A 27546-nucleotide genomic window follows, 5' to 3' on the forward strand; every position below is an offset into this window, starting at 1 on the left:
ACGCAGTGACTCGTTCGATGACATCAGCTGATTCCAGGCGTTGCAGCTCGGCGGAGACTTGCTCCCGGAGAACCAGAGGTAGAGGACGCAGTTTCGCTGAGACTGGTTGCACTGAAGGTCTGAGACGAACGTCGTGGACGAAGCCCTTTACAAGTCCCAATTGCCCTGAGAACAGATGGGCGAACTCTGTTGGAGCGTTGTGCGGAAGAGACGGAGGCTGAACGCTTGGGTCCGATGAAAGTCCTGATACTTGACATGTGAGCGAAGACCCTTGAATGTCAATGCCCAAAGCTTGAATTGCATCTAATCCCAGAAGAGAAGTGCCTTGGTTCGTGACGTGAAATGTCACTACTGCAGCGTTGTTGTGACACTTGACGAGCACGGAGAAACGTCCTGAATGCAGAATTTCTTGCTGCGAACAATTCTTGAGTCCAAGACTCGAAGGAGATAATGGAAAAACCTTGAAATGTTCTTCGTATAGGGAGCTGTTCATCAGCGACACTGTAGCTGCTGTGTCCACGAGCAACTTGAGTGTAGTATTTGCAATGAGGACTTCGGCGCGAATTGTTGCCAGACGGAAACTCGGTGCTTGAATTGTAAGCACAAACGGGACTGTAGAGGCTGATTCTGTATCAGCGGTAACGGAAACAAGCTGCGTTCGAGCAGGAGGCAAGTCGCTGCGTTCGGTTCCTCGAACGGCAAACCGAAGCGTACTGTCCCACTTTTCCGCACGCACGGCAGATAACGTGCTTTGCCGGACAGGCTGGATCGGATGCGATGTGGTGAGGTGAACCACATCGGTAGCAATGGGGTGCGAATTCTCGACTGGCTTCGCAGAGTTCGGGCCGGGCGTCACGTTGGCCGGCCGCTCGAGGATGCGACTGTCCGCCACGCCGTTGATCGCCATCTTGAAGGCGCCGGGTCGAGGGAGAAGGGGGCGGGGACCACCATCTTGCGCGCCCGGGCGAGGAAGGAGATGGCTGGCGACGCCATCTTGGCGTGGCGTCGAGACGCGCTGAATAGACGAGCTGCTGAAGACTTCAAGTTCCTTGTCAACTTGCTCCACGCTCCGTCCGATTTCCTCGGCTTTCTTGAGCGTGAGGGACGATCCTTCGTATAGTAGCCGTTCTCGTACTCTTTTTGATGCGACGCCTTGGAGGATTTGGTCGCGAAGAGACTCGTCGTGCCAAGCGCCGAACGCACAAGCAGGCGCTAGCCTTTGTAGCGCGGTGACGAAGTCCTGGAAGGTTTCCCCAGATAGTTGCTTCCTGTCCCGGAAGATAATGCGGTGCACCAGGGGATTGGAGCTTTCTTCGTAGTGCTGGTCGAAGATGCGAAGAATGTCTTCGAACGTAGCGGCGGTCTGGTCCGTTTGCGACGCGAGGTTATAGTAGAGACGCTGCCCCTCAAAGCCTAAATTACTCACTAAAATGGCTTTCTTCCTCTCGTCTTGTAATGCTTCGCATCCGGTCGCCTGAAGAAACGTGCAAAAAGAACGTTTCCATGTGAGCCACTGTACCGGAGGAGTACCGGGTAATGCAAGGAAAGGCGGCATGGGTGGTGCGAACGCCATGCTGGGCACGGAGAACAAAGGCGGGGGAGTTGCGGTGGACGACATCGAAGTGGACGTAGCGTCTTGCATGCCGGAAGCTGGGGAGCAGCAGAAGTAGAAAGGCAAGGGGACGTAAAAAGTAAAGTGAGCGGTTTACCTCGTCGCCAGTGTGTTGTAGCTTCGACGGGGCGGCCGGACGAAAGGGTTACGGCATGAGGCCTAAACGGCCGGGGCGCGCAGCGCCGCAAGAAAGAGCCAGACAGCTTCAGTCGGGGACCAGACAAATAATGAATCTTTATTTCTGAGGAGGCAACTTACAGGAGGCAACTTACAGCGTTTGGCGCTGAGTGGCGCCCTGTTGTAAAAATCCAAAACCGAAACCCGAAGTCACGGATACCACAAGCAGCCTATAGGCTGCTCCTTGAAAGAGTACCAGCAAATGCGAATAATGCATATATGCATTATTCACAACAAGAGGCCTTCTTTCTCTGGGAATGCCACAGCCAATTACATATTTCAAATTGACCATTTTAAAATGCATGTTATGTACAGCATGGCTTTGAGGGTACCACAAACTACTGAAATTCCCATCAGCCAAGTTCAGCAGTCTACACCATAATCATGCCTCAGAAGTTGTGCATATTATAATGTTGACAGAATAATGAGGAGGATAGGGTGAGGGAGATGATGCCACTATGGCATAGTTTAAGCTCTATCCTACATCATATGCAGAAGGGCAAAGAATACCCCAGCTTTCGGTTATACTCTCACCTGTGACCACTGTACCAGATTGACTGACATGCGTAAGAAGCAGTTTGTGATACCACGTTATTACAGCCTGCAACTGATGTGACATCAGAGATCAGCTTCAAGCTTGACGCTAAGCTATGCTAGGCACACATAATGAACTGGCTACATTAAAATCTAAAGCAAAAGTGTTGAACATTTTTTGCCAAACTTGCCAGCCTGTGCACTTTATATTTTGCAAAAATCTTAGACACAAATCCTTTGTTGGAAAGACAGCACAGACTTTCATAAAGCTTTCTCTCAGCACCCACATTTTCCTATGCATACATTATTAACCAATTGTTACCTTGACATGCTGTACACAAGCAGCACACTTGGAACAGCAGAAACTAACATGTTTTTAGATCAGTGAGTTTTTCTCAGTGCTTTTGTTGCTGCCAATTTAGCCTGCTTCTGGAATGTATCTTAATAAAATTACCTAAAGCAAGTGCCCCTCTGGTATTTTCGTTAGGGATTTTTCACTGCTAACAATTAAGAAAGCAGCACAAGTGTCATGACTATTTCATTTACGTGCATATTCGCAATCCCATGCCAATCCATCTCTCAACAGCTTTAAAACATCTTCACCAATAGAACTTCATTCTCATTACTGAATGGAACATTAGTAAAATTGCAGAATGAGCATGAATTTGTAATTTGCAAGAGAGATTCAGGAAAGTTGGCAGGTACCAAATACACGAACAAAACTTGGAACACATAAGTGGCCGTGACCGTTTTGTACGCACCTTATGGTGCGTACAAAATGCTACAGGGCCGAGAAAGTGAAAATACACCCCAATTGAAAATCATTGCATCAAAAGTACTGACACCAGCTTTGTTGGGGATGTATGTGTTCGTTGCATAAAATTCCAAAAGTTGAACTCTGAACATCTTATTTGCTTTGTAATTTATGCTGGTATATATGTGTCACAATGATTCAATGTCATCATACAGCACATTGATCATGCTCTTGCATGTATTAGAAACAAGTCATCAGAACTCTCACTGTCATTAATGAACTTTTGTATGCACTACGATTCAAGTGCACATATTTTGTATGCAATTCATAGTCATCCTCAAAGGTCATGTTTCTCATACGACTACAACGCACATACATCACACGCCACCTGACACACCTCATACATAATCACGTCAGGTCTATACAGCACATCGCACACATCTCATACAAGCTCTACGCATTCTTATAGCACATCGCGTAGATCTCGTGCACTTGGCAAAAGTCTGTGTAGCACATCATACAGATCTCACCCATTTTCTATGAGAGCTTGTTGAATTTGCATATCATATGGTTCAGTTCTCATCAAATCTGTGCGACATGCATACATCTCGTTCAATTTCTCATACAAACTTTTCAATAGGGAATCGCTATTAATTGCAACAATTGAGCTTGTCGAGGTGGCCAAATCAAAACGCGCCAAGCGTCTCAAGGCACTCGCATGCCCGGCCCGCAATAAACTCACAAATGCGTTTCGCATCGTTTGTCCATACATGCATCCGTGGCTTGAGTTTGAGCTGTAGTCATGTGTAGCTTAAACATAGCAAATCGTGTGACATAAGTTTTGTGTATCTTGTTATGCGACTGGAACCTCCGATGTGTTGATTAGATGTTATTTAAGTATATCTGCTACAGCCCACCGGCTTCGTGCAAGGCCGCATGAGTGTAGTGCGCAAGGTGGATACCAATGATGTTTTGATGCAGTGTAGTAAATGATTCCTGGAGTTTAAAACTTATTAAGAAGAAAGCCAAGAAACAATACCCAACACATCCTTCCACCAGGCATGTTTTGCCTCTCTGTATTGTGTCTCTATGTTTAGATGCATGCAATGGTCCTCATGTAAATATTCGCCATTCCATTTCAGTAAACAAATGAGTGATTATTTGCTGTCTTGCTCGTTTCTGTATCAGTATGCTGGTAGACAGCCAAACCCCCCAAAGTAAACAATATTTAACTGAATTATGACAAGAAAAATTTTGGAGTTCGCGCCTGCCTGTTCCTGCTTCGCCTCTGAGATCAAGACAACATGGCGTCGTCCTATGGACTTGGCATGCCGTCACCTTCGCTGTAGTGCCTGCTCTCAACACCGGGCAATCGTGTAGTGCTACGAATGCTCATTTCGCGAAGCAGAGGGAGAATAGGAGGATTAACTGCCGTTACTGAGATGCGGAAGGTCAACGCACGTGCAGCGAGCGCTGAGCGCAGACGCGCAGCGAAGTCCAGTCCAATATATGGGTCTAGTGGACTGCTGTGACGATTTCCAGGTGCCGCCCTGCTGGAGGCCTGCGTGTACCTCCTGCAGAGTGGCCAGGACCTGTACGTGGTGTGTGCCTCACTGCCCCCTTGCGCAGTGCCTCTGGCGGTGATCAAGGTGATCGTCCTCGAGTGGGTACACCACACTTGTGATTACATGGACTCCCTGTCAGTCGAGAACTCGACGGCGCTGGGCACTTTCTGCAAGGACACCGATGACTTCCTGGGCACATACCAGGTCGACCGATTCGCCGGCCTTCTAAAGGCACCTGTCGATCTGTGCTGCCAAAGTACGGGTGAAAAACGTAACCGTAGATTTCAATGTCGAGTTGTCGTCTCCTTTGTTGTTACATCAAAAAATGGTTCTGCAAAGTTTACGTTCCACACAAAGCTTACACTCAACAAAGCTTAAAGGGGGCATGGTGCAAGAAAACACGATTATTAGCCAGAAAACAGATTTTCAGATTTGTCTCACCGTCGGGTCCTTTTATAATTCTAGATTACATAAGAAAGATGTTATTGCGCGGCTGCTCCATAAAAGTAGCAATTCTCCCTCGCTTACTTGAGCACCTAAAGTTTCCATCATGTGCTTGCGCAGTGCCGAGTAATCCCACAGCCGCCGATGTCTGCAGCAGCCTTTCGAACTCTCCGAGAGGGGAAGGCCATGAGCAGTGTGCAGTGCACGACGGTTGTTGTAAGCAGTTCTAGATTAGAGGCCAGGTCACATTGCTTTACTGCAGCAAGAAATTCAGTGAACGCTGCTGTGTGCTTATTTTTGACTACGGAGCCTCATGACAACTCCACTGGTGCTTATGTGAGATTTACCACAATTATTTTCTGCAACCTTAGGAAGGCGCTCTCTGAGATTGACAGAATGCCTGTGCCGCTCGAGCAACTGCGACATATATCCGAACAGACGACACCAACGCCTGCGCTGAATTGCAAGAGCTAAATGTTTGCATATTGTCTACATAAAAGAATCGTGAATCAAATCATAATCAAAGTTTACCCCTGGGTGGTCAGACACCATCGCGGCACTCAATTGATCCGCAATGAAGTAAAAAGTTCAATTAGTTCACGGCTGTAGTGGCATCTGCAGCGCCACAAGGGCAGCTCTGCCGTGTGACATCGGATCAAGCTGGCAGGTGTGTTGGCATTCATTGTCTTCGCAAGTCGAATCTTCGGAAGTTTCCTCAAAAATAGAAGTAGTCTTTCTTGGCAAAAGTGGCGAACATAAGGGGGTGGTGCTAAAGATGCCAAGAATTCGTTTCAAGAACATTGGTGCATTCAATGAAATAAAGGGTCATTCATTCTACACCAAAAAGGAATAGCCGCAAACTCACATCCACCCGGTTTATTTTAGAAAAGTTGTGGCCGTTTAGTAGGAACATAAAAATTCATTCCCAAAATATATTACAAAAAGGTGTGTCTGTCTGAGTGTAATTTGACCTCGCCCCTTAAAAGCAACACATGCCATCGAAAGAAAAAATTGTAAAAGAAAATAAAGCTTAATTAAAAAAAAGGAAATTTGGCCTCAATGAAATAATCGAAGGCTTTTTTATGCGTTCTATTTGTAGGCACGGATTTCATTTTTTAATATGCTTACGATGAGCGCAAGAATACTAAGATGGTACATTTCCGGTATTTAAAGATTGCTTTTATTTATTCACAGTTGATTTGCTAACTATTCTTGTGGCGTAGTGGCTGTGGTGTTGCGCTGCTAAGCACGGGATCAAATCCCGGCTGCAGCGGCCGCATGGGGGCGGAAACGCCCCGTGCGTTGGGGTTCTCTGGCGCTGAAAAGTAGTCCGGAGTCCGCCAATACGGCTCACCTCATACGCATACATGGTTTTGGAAAGTAAAACCCCACAATCCAAATATTCCTGCCAGCCTTGCGTACGAATACTTTACTCATGTATTTCTGTTTAGGCGAGAAAAATAGTTCCGATGATGCTAAAGCAAGATTTGTGTCCCTTTTGCAGCTGCGAATTGCGCATCGAAGAGGTCCATCTAAACATGAAATTATGCAAATATCATGCAAAAACGCGAACTGCTTCGTTTCAAAAAGTTTATTCAATGTAATTTTTATTTTAGGCGTGAAAAATATTTGACAAGTTTGGTCCAGACGTTAAATGGTCATGTGACGTCACTATGAAATCTGCACCGTCTGACTGCACTTGCTTCTGGAGAGGGTCGCAAAAGTGCGCGAGGCTATCGTGCCTCCTTTTGGTTGCCACGTCAGTCATGTGCCGATAGCTGGAAAGTCAACCGGGATTTGAAAAGTCGTCATTTTGTCACGTAGTAGTCGCGGTGAAGAAAGCAGCAAAACTGTGAATGGCGAAACAAGTGTTTTATTGGCCAAACATGTGCCCTCAAAAACAGGCTGCACTCAAAGAACAACGATGGCGGCGAACACAGTCGTCGACCATCGAAAATCTGACCAGTGGATAAAGGGCATCAGCTTTTATACGAGAGGCATCCAACGTTCCACAGTAATCGCTGGCACGCGCATGTCTTCCGGAAAATTCTACACCTTTCGCGTCGCACATGCATGCAATCAGACTATACAAGGTTCAGTGACAACAGTAAGCGGATAGAACTATCGACAACATTCAAGAAAGTTCTGACACATGCAGGAGCGTCCTGCGCTGACACGATGTAGATAGCTTGTTTTCGTAACTTGACGTCAGCTGGTAAGACAAGGCGCAGGGGAATGCGTCGCACACCTATTACAAAGCAGAACGGCAACTAAGTAGAACTAAGCAGAACGGCAACTAATCTAAGTGCACGTGCGTATTCTATTTCGCCTCCGTCGGAATGCGGCTACCACGGTACAGATCAAATTGGCCACCTCTAGCAATGCTATAGCCGCAAAGGTACCGCGGCGGGTACAGAAGTGCTGATTTGACCGTCGACCGCTTCCCTAGTGTCGGAAGAACCCTGCGGTGCGCTTTAATTATTGCGGCTCTGCTTTTGCACGCCGAGCGTAATTTGCGCACTTGACATATTTTCATGGTGTTTGTTTTTCAGAATGAGCAGGAACGTACTGTACCGTACCTTGAACTTGAGCTTATCCAGCTTCCCCGCAACCACTGTCGCATAGCTGTAGGGTTTCCTCGCTTTCTAAGGTCACCCCCCCCCCCCCCTTGCATAGAAACTGCCTCTTTTCCTCCTCCCTTCTCTCTACAGTTCTAACTACGTCCTCTTTGGACTCGCACGTTAGTAGAGAGAGAAGCGCTGAAGTTTGCGCAATCCTTTTGAGGGGTGTCACGGATAATTATATCTGTCAAGAGGCTAATGTGGTGACGCCCTGGGAGCTCCAGAGGGCATTGTGCTCATTCGACGCGGTGGGGTCCAAATGAGTTTCGCACGTCGCCTATCCTCGCTGACTCACCCCTGTCACTCCCCGACGTGGCGTGCCAGACAGCAGCAACAGCAGCGGGAAAATCGAAGAAGAAGCTTCGCTCTATAAGACCGCCGGCGCACATCATGCCTGCCCGCCACTGTCTTGTGGGTGCAACGATTGGCCTCAAGGCGTTGTGTCGCAGATGTCTCCCACCGTGTCTAGGCAGCGGCTGTTAAGGTTAGCGTTCTCGTATTTTATGCGAAGCATATTACTAGAGCTCAACCCAGCTCCTCAGGCGCGGCGGTGTCGTCTTCAATGACCTTTGACCCCATGCCATACCACGTGACACCGTGACGCCACGACAGAGGAGAAACGGGGCTCCAACTCGCGCCGTCGCTCGCGGCGTCGCGGCGGTATATAAGCAGCTGCGCTTGTTTCTAGGTGGCTTTGGCTCAACTCTTGCAAGATGGGCTGGGTGGGAATCGAACCAGGGTCTCCGGTGTGTGAGACGGAGACGCTACCACTGAGCCACGAGTACTATGCTTCAAAGCGGTACAAAAGCGCCTCTAGTGAATGCGGTGTTGCCTTAGAAACGAGCTGTTTCTAAGGCTCAGGCGTGCGTCGCTTGCTCAGGCGCACATTCGTTGCCGCGCCGAACGCTGCGTTGCTCGACGCTCACCGCGTCCAATGCGCGGCGCGTAGTCGCTGCGCCGTAGCCCATTGTCTTACACCCCTTGGCGGGTCGACGGGAACGCTGTCGCGTTAAAGTCTTGAAGGCGAAGCAGAGTAACGCATGAGTTGTTTCTTCGTCTAGCCGAACCAAATATAGCCAAGCAACAGCAGTTCACCAGGCTAAACAGTGGTTCAACAACTAAAATAAAGGCTAGTATGCTTCGCATCCTGGGCTTAACATTAGCTAAGCCACAGCCATTTTTTTTTCATCGTGGCAGCTAGCTTTCTTTAAGACGCTCTCGTTTAAGACGCCGATTTTTGAGGATGCGCCTCGAGAACTGGTCCTTAAGGATGTCGTGCTCTATGCATCGGCTTGCTTCTGCGCACTGGCATGTAAGACATGGTGGTAAGAGGCGAGCCATCCATAACACTCTGCTGCTAACATAGTGCCACAAATAATCACATGCCCACAAGCGCACTCTTTCACACAAGCGCATTCTTGCATAGCTGTTGGTATTGATTATTCATAAATGTTTTACATTTGTGTGGTTTCAGTTAAAGTTCTAAATAATGCCTGTTAGCTAGACTCTGTATAAATAAGATCGTCAAGTTATTTGCGAGCAGCTCTAGCTTTCTTACTTGTTTCTTATTTGATTTCACTTTTTTAAATACACACTTCTACCACATAAAGGATCATTCCATGTGTGTAAGTTACCGTCGAATTGTGGAATTAGTTACTTCCAGAAGTAATCGTAATACGGTGTGCCACGTAACTAAGCACCTACTTGACTCTGTTTTCTTTTTCGTTCAACACAGCATCCCATTTTTATTCCGCAATTAAAAAACAAACCAATCTCGGGAACGAATCACCATACCTGTAGAGCTTTTCTGAGAAATTAAACTCTTTCCACTTCCCAGTGCAAAGATGCATGTGGTATGGTCGGTGCCATAGTGCAGCATTCAGCGGCTGTGGAGTGGTTTAGTGCAGCATAGTGCAGCATTCAGCGGTGTGGAGTAGTTTTTACGACACTTGCCTTCAGCAAGTCTTGTAGAAACCACTCCACACCCAACAAAAGTCGTTCAAGTGAGCAAAAAAATCAAAGGAAAAGGATGTTTGTCTTGTGGGCGCGAAATACGTTGTTCGAAAAGAGACGTCAAAGCAGCGTCACGCTTGCAAAGTGCTGTAATAAGTACACAAAAAACCTACAATTTTCAGCCATCGTCACTATCCGTGATTTCTGTAAGGCTGACTTCCTTTTCATGCCCACAGGAATTTTCAGATGGCTAAATTAGTAGAAGCACAGGAGTTTTACTTCTGCAACGCTTCCCCGAGTAAAAACGCCGACAGAACGTGAAGTATGCCACCACACTAAGGTATGTGTCGCAGTGAAGCTGCACTGCCAATGAACAGTGGTGCAGCATCCACTAAATCAAGTAAAAAAAAAAAAAACAAGAAATGTCATCCCATAGAACAAAAGTTACTTCATGTATTCATTCCAAATACAAAGTACTAGCTGTCATATTAAAAGATGCACAAATTCTTATGTGTTTAAATGGGCCACTTAAATGGGGGATTGAGGGGCGGAGAACGTGACGCAAATGTAGTTTTGGCAACTTTAGTATTATTTTTTACCGTTTTCTCGTGGTTATGGCAGGCAGAAATATTTAGTGAGTTATGGGGACGCAGGAGGGGCAAGAATAGGTAACAAAACAACTGTGAATAAATATAAAGTCTTTTAAAAGATACTCAAGAATGCCTAAAACGGGTCTTTTTTGCGTAACAATATAAACAAATAAGTGCCTAGGATCAAGGTGCCTAGTAAAGGCACTATCTGCTAAAAAATGTAAACAATATTCTTGCTTCCTCTAAATTGGGCTTGGTCGAATTACGGTTTAATTTTTGTTCGCGTTGTTTCGTTTTTAAAGGTAAAATAAAATGGCGCTCGGGCAGAGAAAAAAAAATGTTTTTTGTTTGCAACTAATTTATGGAGATACTTTTTCTTGGACCTACTAAATTCCTACTATTCTTTCAGAAAGAAACGGGAGAAATTCGAGTTTCAGACTGGTACGTTTGTTATAGAATGTCTGTAAAGCATATTATTTTCAATTGTTTAGATCCTTTCTGTGAATATAGATATTTATGCCAGGAAAATTAACTTGGAGAATCTTCTGAACTACTGCATGATTACCTTTGGTTTGTATCGTGTACTAAAGTATTGTAATGAATGTGGTAGTCGATTAAAATTTTTTCTTTAGTTTATTTTATCAGAAATTAAGGAAAATTTTAGCCAATATGGCAGATTGAAAAAAAAGTCGCTGTAACTTGAAGGATTATATTGTCACGTGGTCGTGACGTCAAAGAACACAGTAGCAAAACTGTGAAAGGCAAAAACTAGCTTTTATTGGGCGAACCTGTGCCCACAAAACAGGCTACACTTAAAGCACAACGAGAGCGGCGAACACAGTCGGCGATCGTCGTAAATCTGATCAGCGGGTCAAGCGCGTCGGCTTTTATACAGAATCGTCGAATGTTCCAGACTAATCGTTGGGACCCGCGTGCCTTCCACAAAGTTCTACACCATTCGCGTCAGGCGAATAATTCAGATAACACAAGCTTCGGCGACAACAGACTGCGGATAGAAGCATCGATAACTTTCCAGAAACTTCGGATACATGCAAGCGCGTCCCGCGCTGTGCGATAAGATTTGTTAGGCGGCGAAACGTGGTCGCCCGATAAATATAAGTACACGTGTCAATACCCCCCTCTTAAATAGCATCGTCCCGATGCTACAAATATAAGAGAGCGAAACACAAAAGGACACTTATTAAACATAAGTAACAAAACAACGAAAAGAAATCAAGTCCAAAGGTCAGTTATGCGAAGTTCCAAAGTTCGTCAACGCTGGTGATACGGCTTGAGTCGCACAACGTGGACAATTTCAGGTCGTGAGCGGCGCCGCTGTGACAGCGAAATGCCGTCTGGCACGACCTCATAGTCCAGTGCGCCAATACGTCGGACGATCTTGTACGGTCCGAAATAGCGACGCAAGAGCTTCTCGCTCAGTCCTCGGCGGCGTATAGGGGTCCAAACCCAAACACGGTCACCGGGCTGGTACTCGACAAAGCGTCGTCGGAGGTTGTAGTGTCGGCTGTCGGTCCTCTGCTGGTTCTTGATCCGCAGGCGGGCGAGCTGTCGGGCTTCTTCGGCGCGCTGGAGATAGGTAGCGACGTCAAGATTTTCCTCGTCAGTGACGTGCGGCAGCATGGCGTCGAGCGTCGTCGTCGGGTTCCTGCCGTAAACCAGCTTAAATGGCGTGATCTGTGTTGTTTCTTGCACCGCCGTGTTGTAAGCGAAGGTTACATACGGCAGGACCGCGTCCCACGTCTTGTGCTCAACGTCGACGTACATCGCTAGCATGTCGGCGAGGGTCTTATTCAGACGTTCCGTGAGACCATTCGTCTGCGGATGGTAGGCAGTTGTCCTCCTGTGGCTTGTCTGGCTGTACTGCAGAATGGCTTGGATGAGCTCTGCTGTAAAAGCCGTTCCTCTGTCGGTGATGAGGACTTCTGGGGCACCATGTCGCAGCAGGATGTTCTCGACGAAAAATTTCGCCACTTCGGCTGCGCTGCCTTTTGGTAGAGCTTTAGTTTCAGCGAAGCGGGTGAGATAGTCCGTCGCCACGACGATCCACTTATTCCCGGATGTTGACATCGGAAACGGCCCCAACAAATCCATCCCAATCTGCTGGAATGGTCGGCGAGGAGGTTCGATCGGCTGTAGCAATCCTGCTGGCCTTGTCGGTGGTGTCTTGCGTCGCTGACACTCTCGGCATGTCTTGACGTAATGGGCGACGTCGGCGGTCAGACGCGGCCAGTAATACCTTTCCTGTATTCTCGACAGCGTCCGGGAAAATCCGAGGTGCCCAGCAGTTGGGTCGTCGTGTAGGGCGTGCAGTATTTCTGGACGCAGCGCTGACGGTACAACAAGAAGGTAGCTGGCGCGGACTGGTGAGAAGTTCTTCTTCACGAGCAGGTTGTTTTGTAGCGTGAACGAAGACAATCCACGCTTAAATGCCCTAGGGACAACGTCGGTGTGCCCTTCCAAATACTCGACTAGGGCTTTTACCTCCGGGTCTCCTCGTTGCTGTCCGGCGAAGTCTTCCGCGCTTATTATTCCAAGGAAGGAGTCGTCATCCTCGTCATCTTGCGGCGGCAGGTCAATGGGGGCGCGTGATAGGCAATCAGCATCTGAGTGTTTTCGTCCAGACTTGTATGTTACAGTGATGTCGTATTCTTGTAGTCTGAGGCTCCACCGTGCCAGCCGTCCTGAAGGGTCCTTTAAGTTAGCTAGCCAACACAACGCGTGATGGTCGCTGACCACTTTGAATGGCCTGCCATATAGGTAAGGGCGAAATTTCGCTGTAGCCCAAACGATGGCGAGGCATTCCTTTTCGGTTGTAGAATAATTGCCTTCCGCTTTTGACAACGACCGGCTAGCGTAAGCTATCACGTGTTCATGTCCATCTTTTCTCTGGACTAGGACGGCACCGAGGCCTAGGCTACTAGCGTCAGTGTGGATTTCGGTATCGGCGTGCTCGTCGAAGTGCGCAAGTACGGGCGGCGACTGCATGCGTCGTTTTAGTTCTTGAAATGCGTCGGTCTGCGGCGTTTCCCATTTGAACTCGACGTCACATTTAGTTAGCTGTGTCAGCGGCTCAGCGATGCGTGAAAAGTCCTTGACAAATCGCCTGTAGTAGGCACACATGCCAAGAAATCTACGCACTGCCTTCTTGTCGGTGGGCTGCGGGAACTTTGCGATGGCAGCTGTCTTCTGCGGGTCAGGGCGAACTCCAGACTTGCTGATGACGTGGCCTAGGAACAGGAGCTCATCGTAAGCGAAGCGGCACTTTTCTAGTTTGAGAGTGAGCCCTGATGACTTGATGGCCTCTAGTACTGTGGCAAGCCGCCTAAGGTGATCGTCGAAATTTCCGGCGAATACAACGACGTCATCCAAGTAAACGAGACAGGTCTGCCATTTCAATCCTGCTAAAACCGTGTCCATCACGCGCTGGAACGTCGCAGGCGCCGAGCACAGTCCAAATGGCATAACCTTGAACTCGTAGAGGCCGTCTGGGGTGATGAAGGCGGTCTTCTCGCGATCTCTTTCGTCGACTTCTATTTGCCAATAGCCAGACTTGAGGTCCATCGAGGAGAAGTATTTAGCGTTGCAGAGCCGATCCAATGCGTCGTCTATCCGTGGGAGGGGGTATACGTCCTTCTTCGTGATCTTGTTCAGACGACGATAATCGACGCAGAAACGTAGGGTTCCGTCCTTTTTCTTCACCAGGACAACAGGGGATGCCCACGGGCTTTTCGACGGCTGGATGATGTCGTCGCGCAGCATTTCGTCGACTTGTTCTCTTATAGCTTCGCGTTCTCGCGGCGAAACTCGGTAAGGGCTTTGGCGGAGTGGTCGAGCGTACTCCTCAGTGATTATGCGATGCTTGGCGACTGGTGTTTGTCGAATCCTCGATGACGTCGAAAAGCAGCCTTTGTATCGTCGCAGCAGACTTCTGAGCTGCTGTTGCTTAATAACGGGGAGACTTGGATTAATGTCGTAGTCTGGTTCGGGAATTATGGTCGTCGGGGTAGATGCGGCGGAATCCGAGAGGACAAACGCATTACTGGTTTGCAGAATTTCCTCGATGTACGCTATCGTCGTGCCCTTGTTGATGTGCTTGAACTCCTGGCTGAAGTTTGTCAGCAACACTTCAGTTTTCCCTCCATGCAGTCGAGCGATCCCTCTTGCGACGCAAATTTCACGGTCTAGCAGTAGACGTTGGTCGCCTTCGATGACACCTTGTACGTCAGCGGGTATATCGGTGCCGACCGAAATAACAATGCTGGAGCGAGGCGGGATGCTCACGTGATCTTCGAGCACACTCAAGGCGTGGTGACTTCGAGGGCTCTCCGGCGGTATCGCTTTATCTTCCGACAGCGTTATTGACTTCGACTTCAGGTCGATGATTGCGCCGTGTTGGTTCAGGAAGTCCATGCCGAGAATGACGTCTCGTGAACACTGTTGGAGGACAACGAAGGTGGCAGGGTAAGTCCGGTCATGAACGGTAATTCTTGCCGTGCAGATTCCAGTCGGTGTAATCAGGTGTCCTCCAGCGGTCCGAATTTGAGGGCCTTCCCATGCAGTCTTAACTTTCCTCAACTGGGCGGCGATGGGTCCACTCATGACGGAGTAATCGGCTCCTGTGTCTACTAAGGCGGTGACTGCGTGGCCGTCGAGAAGCACGTCGAGGTCGGTTGTTCTCTGTCTTGCGTTACAGTTAGGTCTTGGCGTCGGATCACGGCTGCGTCGTGTTGAACTGAAGTTGGAACGTCGCGTCGTCAAGTCGTCTTTCATCGGTGTAGTCTTGGCTTCCTGATTTCGTCGGGACGGCGGCGTATCGTTATGTCGTCGAGGTAGTCTCTTCGTCGTCTTCGTCGGCGGCGGAGGATCTTCGTCAGTTCGACGAACAGCAACCGCACCTCCATCGGTTGCTGCCTTTAGTTTTCCGGATATGGGCTCGCTGACCGGCCCCGGGCTGGGCCAGTGTATGGTCGGCGCTGCGGCGACAGGTAGCGGCCTGGTGATGGCGATTGCGACGGTCGTCGAGAGCTCCACTGAGTAGCGGCGAGGTAGTCGGCGATATCCCGGGGGCGTTCACCTTGCTGCGGGCGCGGAGCGTTCACGGCGAAACCTCGTAGTCCCATCTCCCGGTATGGACATCGTCGGTAGACATGACCCGCTTCTCCGCAGTGGTAGCAGAGCGGGCGGTGGTCAGGAGCGCGCCAAATGTCCGTCTTCCTCGCGTAGGTGCGCTGGACGACGGGTGGTCGTGCTGGCTGCGGCGGCGGCGGACGACGGAACTGCGGCGTGACAGCGCCCTGGCGTGGTCGCGTAGGGGGACCTTGACGGCGTGCGACGGCGGCGTAGGTCATCGCTTGCGGCTCAGGCTGGGGCGATACAGGGGCTACTCCAAGTTGTTGTTGGAGCTCCTCACGGACGGCGTCGGCAATCGAAGCCACTTGAGGCTGTGATGGTGGGAACAGCTTTTGTAGCTCCTCCCGCACGACCGCTCGGATAGTCTCGCGCAGGTCGTCGGTGGCCAGTGATTGAACTCCGGCGTATTTTGTCGAGTTTGTGCGGCGGTCGAATTGCCGGTTTCGCATCTCGAGTGTCTTCTCGATGCTAATGGCCTCGCGAAGAAACTCGTCGACGGTCTTCGGTGGGCTTCGTACCATTCCGGCAAAAAGTTCCTCCTTCACACCACGCATCAGCAGGCGGACTTTCTTCTCCTCGGGCAAGTCAGGGTCGGCGTGGCGGAAGAGACGGCTCATTTCTTCCGTGTAGATTGCGGTCGTCTCATTAGGTAGCTGCACCCGGGTTTCTAATAGCGCTTGGGCTCGTTCTCGGCGTACGACGCTTGCGAATGTCTGCAGGAAGCCGCTTCGGAAAAGTTCCCTGGTCGTTAAGGTGGCTTCTCGGTTCTCGAACCACGTCCTGGCCGCGTCTTCCAAAGCGAAGAAAACATATCGCAGTTTGTCGTCGCTGTTCCAGTTGTTAAAGGTAGCGACTCTCTCGTAAGTCTCAAGCCAGCTTTCCGGGTCCTCGAAAGTTGAACCGCGGAACGTCGGAGGCTCCCTGGGCTGCTGCAGCACGACGGGTGACGCTGGGGCTGCCATTGGGGTGGACGTGGTGGCCATCTTCCTAGTCGTCTCAGGCAAAAGTCCGTGCTCCGGGGGCAGTCCTTGCAGCCTGCGGCTACCTCGCTGGTTCTTGGCGACGTTGGTGTCTTCCGAGTGAGGGCTTGAGTCACGGCTTTGTGGGGGCGTCCGGTACATGAACGCAAAGCACCTCCACCAGATGTCACGTGGTCGTGACGTCAAAGAACACAGTAGCAAAACTGTGAAAGGCAAAAACTAGCTTTTATTGGGCGAACCTGTGCCCACAAAACAGGCTACACTTAAAGCACAACGAGAGCGGCGAACACAGTCGGCGATCGTCGTAAATCTGATCAGCGGGTCAAGCGCGTCGGCTTTTATACAGAATCGTCGAATGTTCCAGACTAATCGTTGGGACCCGCGTGCCTTCCACAAAGTTCTACACCATTCGCGTCAGGCGAATAAATCAGATAACACAAGCTTCGGCGACAACAGACTGCGGATAGAAGCATCGATAACTTTCCAGAAACTTCGGATACATGCAAGCGCGTCCCGCGCTGTGCGATAAGATTTGTTAGGCGGCGAAACGTGGTCGCCCGATAAATATAAGTACACGTGTCAATATATGGCACAAAGAAAGAAAACGCATGACTCGTCTCCGTTTCATTTTTTATACGTCATAATTGGGAGCCATTATTCTCAGCTAACAGTTCTGTCTAAGCAAACATACTGACTCAATGTCTTTTATAAGCAATAACTTCTCAAGAATTATTCTCTTACATCATCAAATTTTGCTAAAGGACGTATTTTGATGGTGCAAAGATGTATTGAAATCTAGCCAGCACGTAAAAAAGTTAATTTAACTTTGCACTGCATTCTCTCTTAAGCCAGGTGTCATGCAGGCCATCTGTGGTCTGAAATAATTATAATTGTCATCTAAAATTTAAGTGAATATTTCAATGAAAGAAAGGAAAAAGGAAGTCACTCGCATGCCGCGGCTGCTGAAAGGCGTTAGCATAATGGTGTTGAATGTGAAATCGTGGATTCTGTATCGTACTTAGTAAAGCCAAGCGCACGGGGCGTGGACGTTCGAATGACTGCTATCACCACACGTGCCCACTGACGGAAGCTTCAAGGCATGTGACCTCGGAAACCCCTACAAACTTGTTTCCGGTCCTGCCTGTATTCAATAATTATAGCAGCAAATAAACCGCGACGACTTTTGACCAGCTCGTACTTGGCTCAATTATGTATTGCTTTTGCATTATTGCTCGTTTGCTTTTACTTCAAGCAAAAGATTACATTCTCAATAGTGCTCACCACAATCTGATAGGGCAGTTGCTTCCGTTGTGATATTCCAGTGCCCGTCAAAGAAAAAAAATGTGGGGACATTTGATCCAAAGCCCGCCATTCCACAGCTTCTCTCAGAACGCGACTTTTATTTTGCAATGATAAATCCCAATATTAGTCAAAACGTTTAGTGATATAGCAGGCTTAAGGAAGCATAGAATGGTTATAAAGACTTAATTTCGTTTTTGTCGAAGGAGATTGACAAAACCACAAATGACCAAAGAATAATTAGTACACCAGCCGCGAGGTGTGTCTCCCATAGCTTGTACAAGCGGCGCAGCCGACACCAGAAAGCGAAGCAGACGACGACGGCACTTTTTTTGTTTTCAGAATCCGAAATATCCCCGCACGAGAAACGGTGCGTGCGGTGAAGCATTCGCGTTAGTTCGGCGCACGCTGCAAAGGAAGCGCGCCACAACTCCTGTAGTTTAGCGTGCCGTGATACGTTTTGCTCAACTATACATGCCATATACAGGTGAATGCCCTTTCGGATGCTTGTCAGCGTCATTCAGCGTCAGAACAATGCTAAAGTTCGCTAAAGGCGTGGCCTCTGCGATCGGCGCACCAGACGATCGCGGAGGCCATGGTAACGGCCACAAGCATATAGTCTAAGCTGTGCGTTGGCTGTATGCATTGTTTACAACGAAGGTGCCAAATAAAACAGCCGACGAAGGAAGGAGACACAAGACAACCACGTAGGCGCACTAACAACTGAGCGTTTTATTTCTTGACACAGGAATAAATACCTGCTGTCAAGGATCAAAACAACAAGAAGAAACAGGGCCGTCATCTGCATCGCACAAGGAAATCACAATACAGAACTTCTAAGTGCCGCTCCCAAGATACGCCAGTTCCTTTGTCGAAAGGGAAAGTCAGGCTTCATTGATGTAATCATCACCACGCTTTTTGATCTCAAGCGCTTCTAATATCTCCCTTGTCAGTTGATCATTAGCTCTGTCCAAAACACAGGTTCTATCAAAATCTGGAATGCACTTGTGGAAAATTTGCAAAGCACGTGCTCAGTGTATGCATTGTTTACCTCGTGCTTGTATGTCGGATAGCAAGCCGCGCTTTACGCTCGCAGAATCTTGTTACGGGCGTGCGCACGCATGCGTGAAATAGACGCGTTGCCTTCTGCGCATGCGCACTTCTCTCCCACACCTTGCACTGTAGGCAGGATTGTTACGTGCGTCCAAGTGAAAGTGTCTAGTGTCAGAAAGCGCAACGCGGCACAGAACTTATCCTTCAAGGGACAATAGACAGTTTTAGTTACACGTACGTAGAGGCTTTGCGTACGTAGAGCTTCTACGTGTCAGCAGTGCGCATGCGTACAACGTAGCGGGCGCGCGCGCGTCTCACGGACGTACGTGAGATTCAATTCTTTGCGTGCGTTTCTTGCGTACGTAGACAGCTTCGCGCGGGAGTTCCGCGAGATCACAAACAAGCGATAGCGGGCCGCGCGCGCGCAGACGGCTTGCATCGAAACACGGCGACAGGATTGAATTGGCTACCGCCGTGTTCACATTTCCCGATAGATGTGGCTACGGGGTGCCTCTTGGCGTGCGTAGCGTACGTGTAGCTAAAAGCGTGTCAAATGGCGTGCACGTAAGGCACGTAGGCTTTTCACGTTCGCGTACGTGAAGCCTCTACGTACGTGTAACTAAAGCTGTCTAATGATCGAAAATGTAGACCGCAATAGAATATAGTCTAGAATCATATGACCATTTTCTGTGTGCCAATAGATCACTTTGTTGCCTGGAAACGTGCCGCGCTGCTGTTTCTCAATCGTAACCGTGCGCGCCATAACGGACGTGTTCTCGTGGCTTACGCCGCTTTCTGTGACCAACTCAGTGCTGGGCCACGTGATAGATGTCATAGTCCACAGCAGGTAGCGCCACCCCAATTTAAAATTTTTGTCACTTTTTACGCATACTAAAGCTCTCCTCTCGATATGAATGATAAGCTCGTTATTACATAACATTAAGCTTTCTATCTGGCTGGACTTAAAATTTTCTTTTATTCTCGCTTTAAAAACTCAATCAGTTACAGAAATTAACCGGATGCAGCGGAAACGTACACATCGGAGGATATCCGACAGTCAAAAATTAATTAAATAAATTATGGGGTTTTACGAACCAAAACCACTTTCGGATTATCAGGCACGCCGTAGTGGAGCACTCCGAAAATTTCGACTACCTGGGGTTCTTTAATGTGCACCTCAATCTAAGCACACGGGTGTTTTCGCATTTCACCCCCATCGAAATGCAGTCGGCATGGCCAGGATTCGATCCCGTGACCTCGTGCTCAGCAGCCGAACAACATGTCAGTCGAAAAAGGTTTTTACGCATGCGTAGCGTAAGGTTTCCGCAGCAACTGTGGCAGTTTTCAGCTGCGTTCATGGCGTGGTAGCGATGCTTTTGCAGAAACTGTGTGCAATTTATAGGCCAATATCTTCCACAGAAGTATTTTAGATGAAGTAGCAGGGGTAACTTGACAAACAGCGATTGCACTTACCACATGTAGGAAAAACGGGGGCAGCGCTGTTGTCACAGTTAAGTGCAGACCTGGAAAGCACTTTCGTCAACATTCAAACTGCACAGTGACGTGAATACGTTCTGACAATAATAGTAGGGAGTTTTAGTGTGTCCGGTATGCTGGTATACGCAACGGCGCTTGCGTAATATCAGATTACCAGACGCTGGTAGTGACATCTTGTGACGCTTCGTCAACCACGTTTTCCAGTTCCGTGAATGCAGTTGTCGAAAAAAAGACATTTAAGAAGCCAACGTGTTCATGGCTACACCCCTTCTGATAATAGCCACCACCAACAACCGGCAATAATAGCCACGTGGTGAGCTCTGCGCCACCAGGCGGCACGACTCACGCCTTTGGACAAACAGAAGGGACAAACTAAAACTCTCTATTGTCTGCTGCAAGTAGCAACAATCAAAACGCTGCGATATATGAGACCTGTGCGGCTTTTTTGCGCAGAAAGGCGAACGGGGCAACCCGCGGACTGGAGCCCGTTTCTGATGACATCGCAGGCTGTCGGCCTAGAGGCGTACTTGCTTATATTCGAGGCTGTGATGCTGTTCGTGTTTCTGAGCTGCTACAACTCCGGTCGCTTCTTCTACACTGACTACGTGGGACAGGTGGCCGAGCAGAGACCGCTCGACACGGAAGTTACCAAGGAAACGCATAAGGTGCGACGCAGAATGCGTTTTTAAAGGACCTGGGTTGGATAACAAGGAAAAGATAATATAATGTACTCGAAGTTGCGAAGTCGGACCTGTTCCTCCTTCAAGCATGAGGCTTCGTAGAGCCAACAGTGCTGTTCCTAAACGACCGGTTTCGGTAGCTTTTACAACTGGGCTGTAACACCGCGAAGGCCTTCGGGTGTACTCTTTTCAAACTGGTAGAATGCAACAAAGCAAGGAAGAAATTAACAGCCCAGCCGGCCCAAAGAAGGAACAGAGCGCCGACTTCTAACTGGTGTTATTAGAAGATTGCATGAAATACCTCGCCACAAGGAAGCATATCAGACAATCGTCCAAACACGTCACAAAACGTCACATTACAATGGTCAGACAACAGTCACATAACACGTGCAGTTCTTTCATGCACGGTTGGACTGATTAAGAAACTATTTATTATTTATTTATTTATTTCATAATACTGTGAGCCTTTCTCAGGCTCTAACAGGAGTGGAATGTACAATAGGTGGTACAACAGGTTTGGTGTTCCGGAACATGAATGAAAAGACACATAACTTATATAAATAGTAGAATCAGAAAGTGTGCAGAGTTGTAGAATCATACAATTCATGACTCATAATCAAGAAGGCTATGGCTACAACACATTTACGAAAGCATTTTCAAAGAAAGATTCAACATTCGCAACAAAAGCATCAATTGACACATCATTCACAATATGGCGGGGCAGGCTATTCCATAGTTCTATGGATCGAGGAAAAAAACAAAATTTGAATAAATTACATCTAGCAGCAAATGGCCGTATGCACAAGTCGTGATTGATTCTTTTGGAGCGGTGGTGAGGTGGCTTTAGGTACACGTCTTTGGTTATGTTGATGCAATCATGATATAACAGGAAAAGAAATTTCATACATGCAGTTAGTCGTCGGCATTCTAACGTCGAGATGCTAACCCTTTTACGGAGAAGTGTCACGCTATCGTAGCGGGAGTAACGGGAGTAAATAAAACGGACTGCTAGGCTTTGAATTCTTTCAAGTTTCGTTTTCAGGTAAGACTGATGGGGGTTCCAAACTATGGCGCTGTACTCCAGGATGGGTCTTACTAGAGTCATATAGGCGTTTAGTTTTACATGCGCTGGTGCAGCTGACAATTTTCGTCGGATGAATGCAAGTTGTCGGTAAGCTTTTGCACATATGTTATCTATGTGGGATTCCCAACTCAATTTTTCAGTAAACGTAACCCCCAAGTACTTTACTTCATTATTACGCGTCACAGCAGATCCTGATAAATGGTAAGTAAAATAGATGGGAGTTTTTTTCTTTGTTATGGTGACAGATGACGTTTTGCTTACATTTATTTTCATATCCCAAGTTTTACACCAAGAATCAATGTTAGTTAGAGTTAAGTGCAGATTATTTTGGTCATCTTGTGAACGAACCGTAGTGTACACAACGCAGTCGTCTGCAAATAATCTCAGCACAACATCTGGAGTGACACAGGAAAAAATGTCATTTATATAGATTAAAAAAAGTGTAGGTCCTAATACTGATCCCTGTGGAACACCAGAGCAAACGTCTAGGCTAATGGATTTGGCATTTTTTATTTCGACGTATTGAGTATGGCCTGAGAGGTAAGCTGCAATCCAGGAAACTATGTCTGCATTAATACCAATCATCTTAAGCTTCTCTATTAATTTACAATGTGGGACAGAATCAAAAGCCTTTGCAAAGTCTACGAACACTGCATCCACTTGCAAACCAGAGGTAATAGCAGCCGCGAAGTCATGTATAATTTCAAGTAATTGCGTAACTGTTGATAGTCCCTTCCTAAAGCCGTGCTGGTTTGCATATAAAAGCTTGTTGCTTTCCAGGTAAGTTATGACTGCTTTGTTAATTACATGCTCCATTAATTTACAGCAAGAGCTAGTTAGTGATATAGGCCTGTACATGCTTACCAAGAGCCTATTCCCATTTTTTTTGAACACCGGGACCACTTTCGCACAAAGCCAGTCAGTGGGCACGGTTGATGTTGCCATAGATACGGAAAAAATTTTTTGAAGAAGGGGAGACAGTTGTTGCGCGTATCGCTTTAGAAAAGCATTGGGCAATCCGTCGGGCCCAGGCGATTTCTTTTCATCAAGCTGTAGCAGTAAGTTAAGAATGCCGCATTCTGTTATGACAAGGTCAGGCATGCGGGAGTGGTATTCCGCTTGATTGAACTCTGAGGTAGAAGCCCGGGTGTACACAGACTGGAAATAGTGATTAAAGGCGTTCGCGATACCGTTTGCATTATCCGTAATGGCACCGTCTATTTCGATTTAGTCGATAGACGCCCCCGGTTTTGCCAGGTAACGCCAGAACTTTCTTGGTTCGTGTGTCATAAAATTGGTCAGCGTATTTGTGAAGAAATTGCTTCTTGCTGAAGAAATTTCTGCTCTGAGCATTTGCGAAAGTTCATTTACAGCATCGACGTTGGTTTTCTTTTTACGCATTCTTTGTAACTTTCTTTTGAGGTGGATAATACTGCGTGTAATCCAAGGTGTCTTCCTGTTTACTCGTTTTTTTATTGATGGGATAAATGTTTCTTCACAGTACGCTACTATTCGTTTGAGCTTTAACCATAAGTCATTCGCGTTTTGAAATCCCGACTGTAAAAGACTGTCTAGCGTTATTTCAATGTAATCAATAACACTGACATCGTCTGCCCTGCTGTAATCCTTGACAGATATACGAGATATACTGGTGATTTGGTTGGGACTGAAACTGAAGTTATCAAAAGTAAGTAAAAGCATTTTATGGTCCGAGATTCCATTTTCGATACTGATATCAGGGTTTAGCGTCTTGGAAACAAAAGCAAGATCAAGAATGGAGCTTGCTTGCCCTTGTATACGCGTTGGCTCCCTAACAAGCTGGGTTAAAGAAAAACTAAACATAATATTCAAAAGCATTTCACAACTATTGTGCTCGTTTCCACCAATTGTCAGATTTCCCCAGTCAATCCCAGTTAAGTTGAAGTCTCCAACTAAGATTAGCTTTGTACGCTCGTTAATTTTACGACACAGAAAGTCGTGCAATTCAGCAAGATAGTCAGTTGGCGCATTTGGTCGTCGGTATATGCCGCCAATGAACACTGACATTCCATTGATAGTGATACTGCACCACACACTCTCGTGATTGGGTAGTCCTTCGTCTTTCTTAAATGATAAGCCTTCTTTAATGGCTATGGCAACGCCCCCTCCCCGGCCATCGCGGTCGAAACGAACGATAGAATAGGAATTGGGAAGCACCTCTGAATCGTCAATGTGAGAATGCAACCAGGTTTCAGTGATGACAGTTATATCGGGGCTGTATACCAGCACTATTTCTTCTAATTTTTCGGTTTTGTTGACAACGCTTCTTGCATTCAAACATAATAGCGAGAGTTGAGGTGAATTTTGTCACGAGCTCGAGTGACTGTTTTCATAAGCCATACGGCTTTCGCTCTTCACGAGTGTCCTCTTATTTTCAGTGCTATCCCAGGCATACAGATCGCTGTTTATCCTCAGTTTATCAAATATAAGCTTCACCTTGTCTCCTCTGGTACGATTTTCTTGGGATGAATGCCATAGTTTCCGGCGCATTTCCCGTACTGCTGGTGAGAAGTCTTCCGAGATAGATATCTGTTGACCTTGCAACTTGGAACAGTTTCGAAGAACAGACATTTTCTCAGTGAAATCGAAAAAACGAAGGATTACTGGGCGTTCACGTGCAGTACGTTTCTTGCCGATACGATGAATCCTTTCAATAGATTTAACTTCAACTGCAAGAATGTCTTTGAAAATGTCATGTATCACGCGTTTTTCCAAAGTTGCCGGGCTTTCGTTGTCTCCCTCTTTGAGACCGTATATGATTAAGTTGTTCCGGTGACTTCTGTTTTCCAGGTCTTCTAATTTATTGCTTAACCGAGCCATCTCCCGATTCATAGTGTTAATAGCTTCCTCGCATTTTAGAACCTTTTCATTATAAAGCTGGAGAGAAGCAAGATTTGTCTCTATTTCCGTAAGCCTGACTTGGATACTCAGTAGACCTGATTCTAACTGATGTTGTGATGTCTTAATTGCGGTAACAGCACTTAAGATCGCGTCCAGTTTGTCTTGGTCGGGCCCTGGGTTCTCTTCAATGTCGCCACTAAGCTTTAGTAACACGAAAATAACACGAGATAGGTCAACACAACACTGGAACAAGCAGTGGGGACTCGGCAGCACCAGTAATCCAACACAGTTACTTCTAAAAGGACTACTACATAATTGTTTCTCACCAACCTGTACAAAGCAGAACAAGAAATTCAGCATCGTGCGCCGTACGGTGCCGCCGAGTCCACTGAAAGGTGAGGTCGGTCGATCCATCTTTTTATGCCCATCTGATGACGTAATTCGCCTGGGTCGTGCGCAGAACGAGATGTCCAGTTTGAGCAGCCCTGCGCAGTTGTCCTCTTGCGGCGGTGCTTTCGGTGGGAAATCGGATGCATCAGTAGACCGCACGTGATTGTGCAGACACAATGCTGTTGGTGCCTCTGTACATGGACGGGATGTGTAGTCAGTCCGTGGCAGGGAACAGCCATGGGCGGATCCAGGTAGCCACAGGAACACCTGTACAAAGCAGAACACGAAATTCAGCATCGTGCGCCGTACGGTGCCGCCGAGTCCACACTGTACGTGCTTTGAAACTGTACGTGCTTTGAAGATATGCGCAAAGATGGGGCGCTAACACACGTGCTGCCAGCCCTTGCTATGCAGTCGGCTTCAATAATATCTCGCGTAAGTTGTGATCGGTGCTTTTTGTTTCTTCACGCCGATCAAATTTCGGCGCACATGCACAATCGCGCCAGTGAATTCCTATATGTCCCTGAATTGCTCTGGGCACATTAGGTATCAAGGTGTGAAGCGGAAAATAAGAAATAAAGAAGGGCCACCATCTCAGCTGCTTTGTCACGATGCCCTTCTCTGCAGGTTTCCTATTTGTATTAAGCATGAAATGCTTGTAGCTCCCGTTGTCGGCCGCCTTCGAATGACCTTGAGTCCAAAGGCAGAGCCGTTATCCGGACACCCCAAAGAGAACATCCGGGGAAGTTGCGAGAACAAAATAAGATCATTCGGGTAACCAAACAATAAAAAAATGAGGTCTCTGGCCCCCCAACCTTTTGTATAGGATCTGATTACATACGCTAGTTCTTGCCTAAACAAGCTAGAAAACATATTGCTTCGGAGTTCTTCCCAATGTTTCTTCTCAATGCTATCACTCAAGCTTTAACTTCTAGTACACTGAAGTTTTATATGTCATTTCCAATAGCCACGTTCAAAAGGCTGATACAGGGCACCATAAACTTCATTGTCATATATTGGCGCTGAGACAGGGTTGCCTGTGCTCGCTTGAACGCCAGCGGTCCGCGAGTTCATCGGCGTGAGTTTGGCGTCAACTCGAGGGATGGCGCCACACTGTGTGGCACCTCGTTCTTCTAGCTGGGCAGTGTGCTCTGCCTTCCTGGCGTCTTTCACTGCCTGTCGCGCCGCCTTCAGCCGGTTTTCTTCTAGCTGGGCAGCGTCCATATGGACCAGTGCACAGTATAGCGCGGTGCGGTGTTGTGCGGTGTGGTGTGCCGTTGCGAATATGCACTGTACCCATTTTAGGATTGTATCATCTCCAATCAATCTGCTTTGTCGCTCGCCATTTCATGCTTACACCTACTCTCGATTATGGGCGGACCAGCAATTACATATAAAAGGCTTTCTATTTCATGAATTCACAGCTATTATAGCATTTATTGCTCTAATTAAGCAACGCACACATACCTCAACTGACGGAGATATGTGTCCATGTAGAACAGAACTTACGGAGAAGTTAAAAAGTATAAGTTTAAAAATACACGGAACAAAGTATCTTCACATAAGAAAGATTCCACAGGCAATACATGTACATTCAGAAGATGCAATAAATACCATGTGTGGAAAAATGGAGACGTGTGAAGCTGAAAACCTGTTTGCCTTTTCAATATTCACGTAAGCAAATATTCCAGTCTGGGCTTTCGTCTTCTCTATATGAAGGCAGATTATGCAAGGAGAAGTGCAAAACGGATGTTGTATGCAGTAGTTCATTATGAGTGGCGCTGCTTAACTTGCAGAAAACATAGCCGTGTCTGTGCAAAGCAATGGACCAGTTATCATACAAATGTCTGACACATTAGAAATCATTTGCACTGTTCATATTTAGCTCTGAATGAGAAATGCATGCTCTTTGCTGTTCCAAATAGTGCACATATCTATTTCACCTGCAGCACCAAGAGCTGATGGGAAAACATAAATGTCTGCACCTGAGTATTATGTCGCTTTGCGTGGTATCTCAGTTTACTTAATATAGCTTGGACTTTACAGATTTCGTCAGACGTTTCTAGCTGAAAACCACACAGAAAAACAAACAAAACTACCGGCATTGTGACTGGGAGGTCGTAATGCAAGCATTTGTGTTGTGTCCTCCCAGTCCATCGATACGGTCTTGCACTGAAAATTAAAAAAAATGTCCCACCAACAAAGCTGAGCATCAGACTCTATATTTCCGAGTCTTTTAGAGTGCTAGAAGAATATGCAGTTAAACGCGTTCTCATACGATA

General features: G+C 47.4%; 1 protein-coding gene across 1 annotated transcript in view; it reads left to right on the forward strand.

Annotated features, from left to right (window-relative positions):
* Positions 1-976: 976 nt before the first annotated feature.
* LOC140217077 (phospholipid-transporting ATPase ABCA3-like) overlaps positions 977-27546 on the forward strand; it is a 155246-nt gene continuing 128676 nt past the window's right edge. The window contains exons 1-3 of the mRNA XM_072287490.1: positions 977-1097; positions 4620-4898; positions 20684-20895. Of these exons, the coding sequence (XP_072143591.1) occupies positions 977-1097; positions 4620-4898; positions 20684-20895 (612 nt within the window). The remainder of the gene's footprint in view (positions 1098-4619; positions 4899-20683; positions 20896-27546) is intronic.

This window comes from Dermacentor andersoni, chromosome 4 (assembly GCF_023375885.2).
Source record: "Dermacentor andersoni chromosome 4, qqDerAnde1_hic_scaffold, whole genome shotgun sequence".
NCBI classification, from domain to species: Eukaryota; Metazoa; Arthropoda; class Arachnida; order Ixodida; family Ixodidae; genus Dermacentor; species Dermacentor andersoni.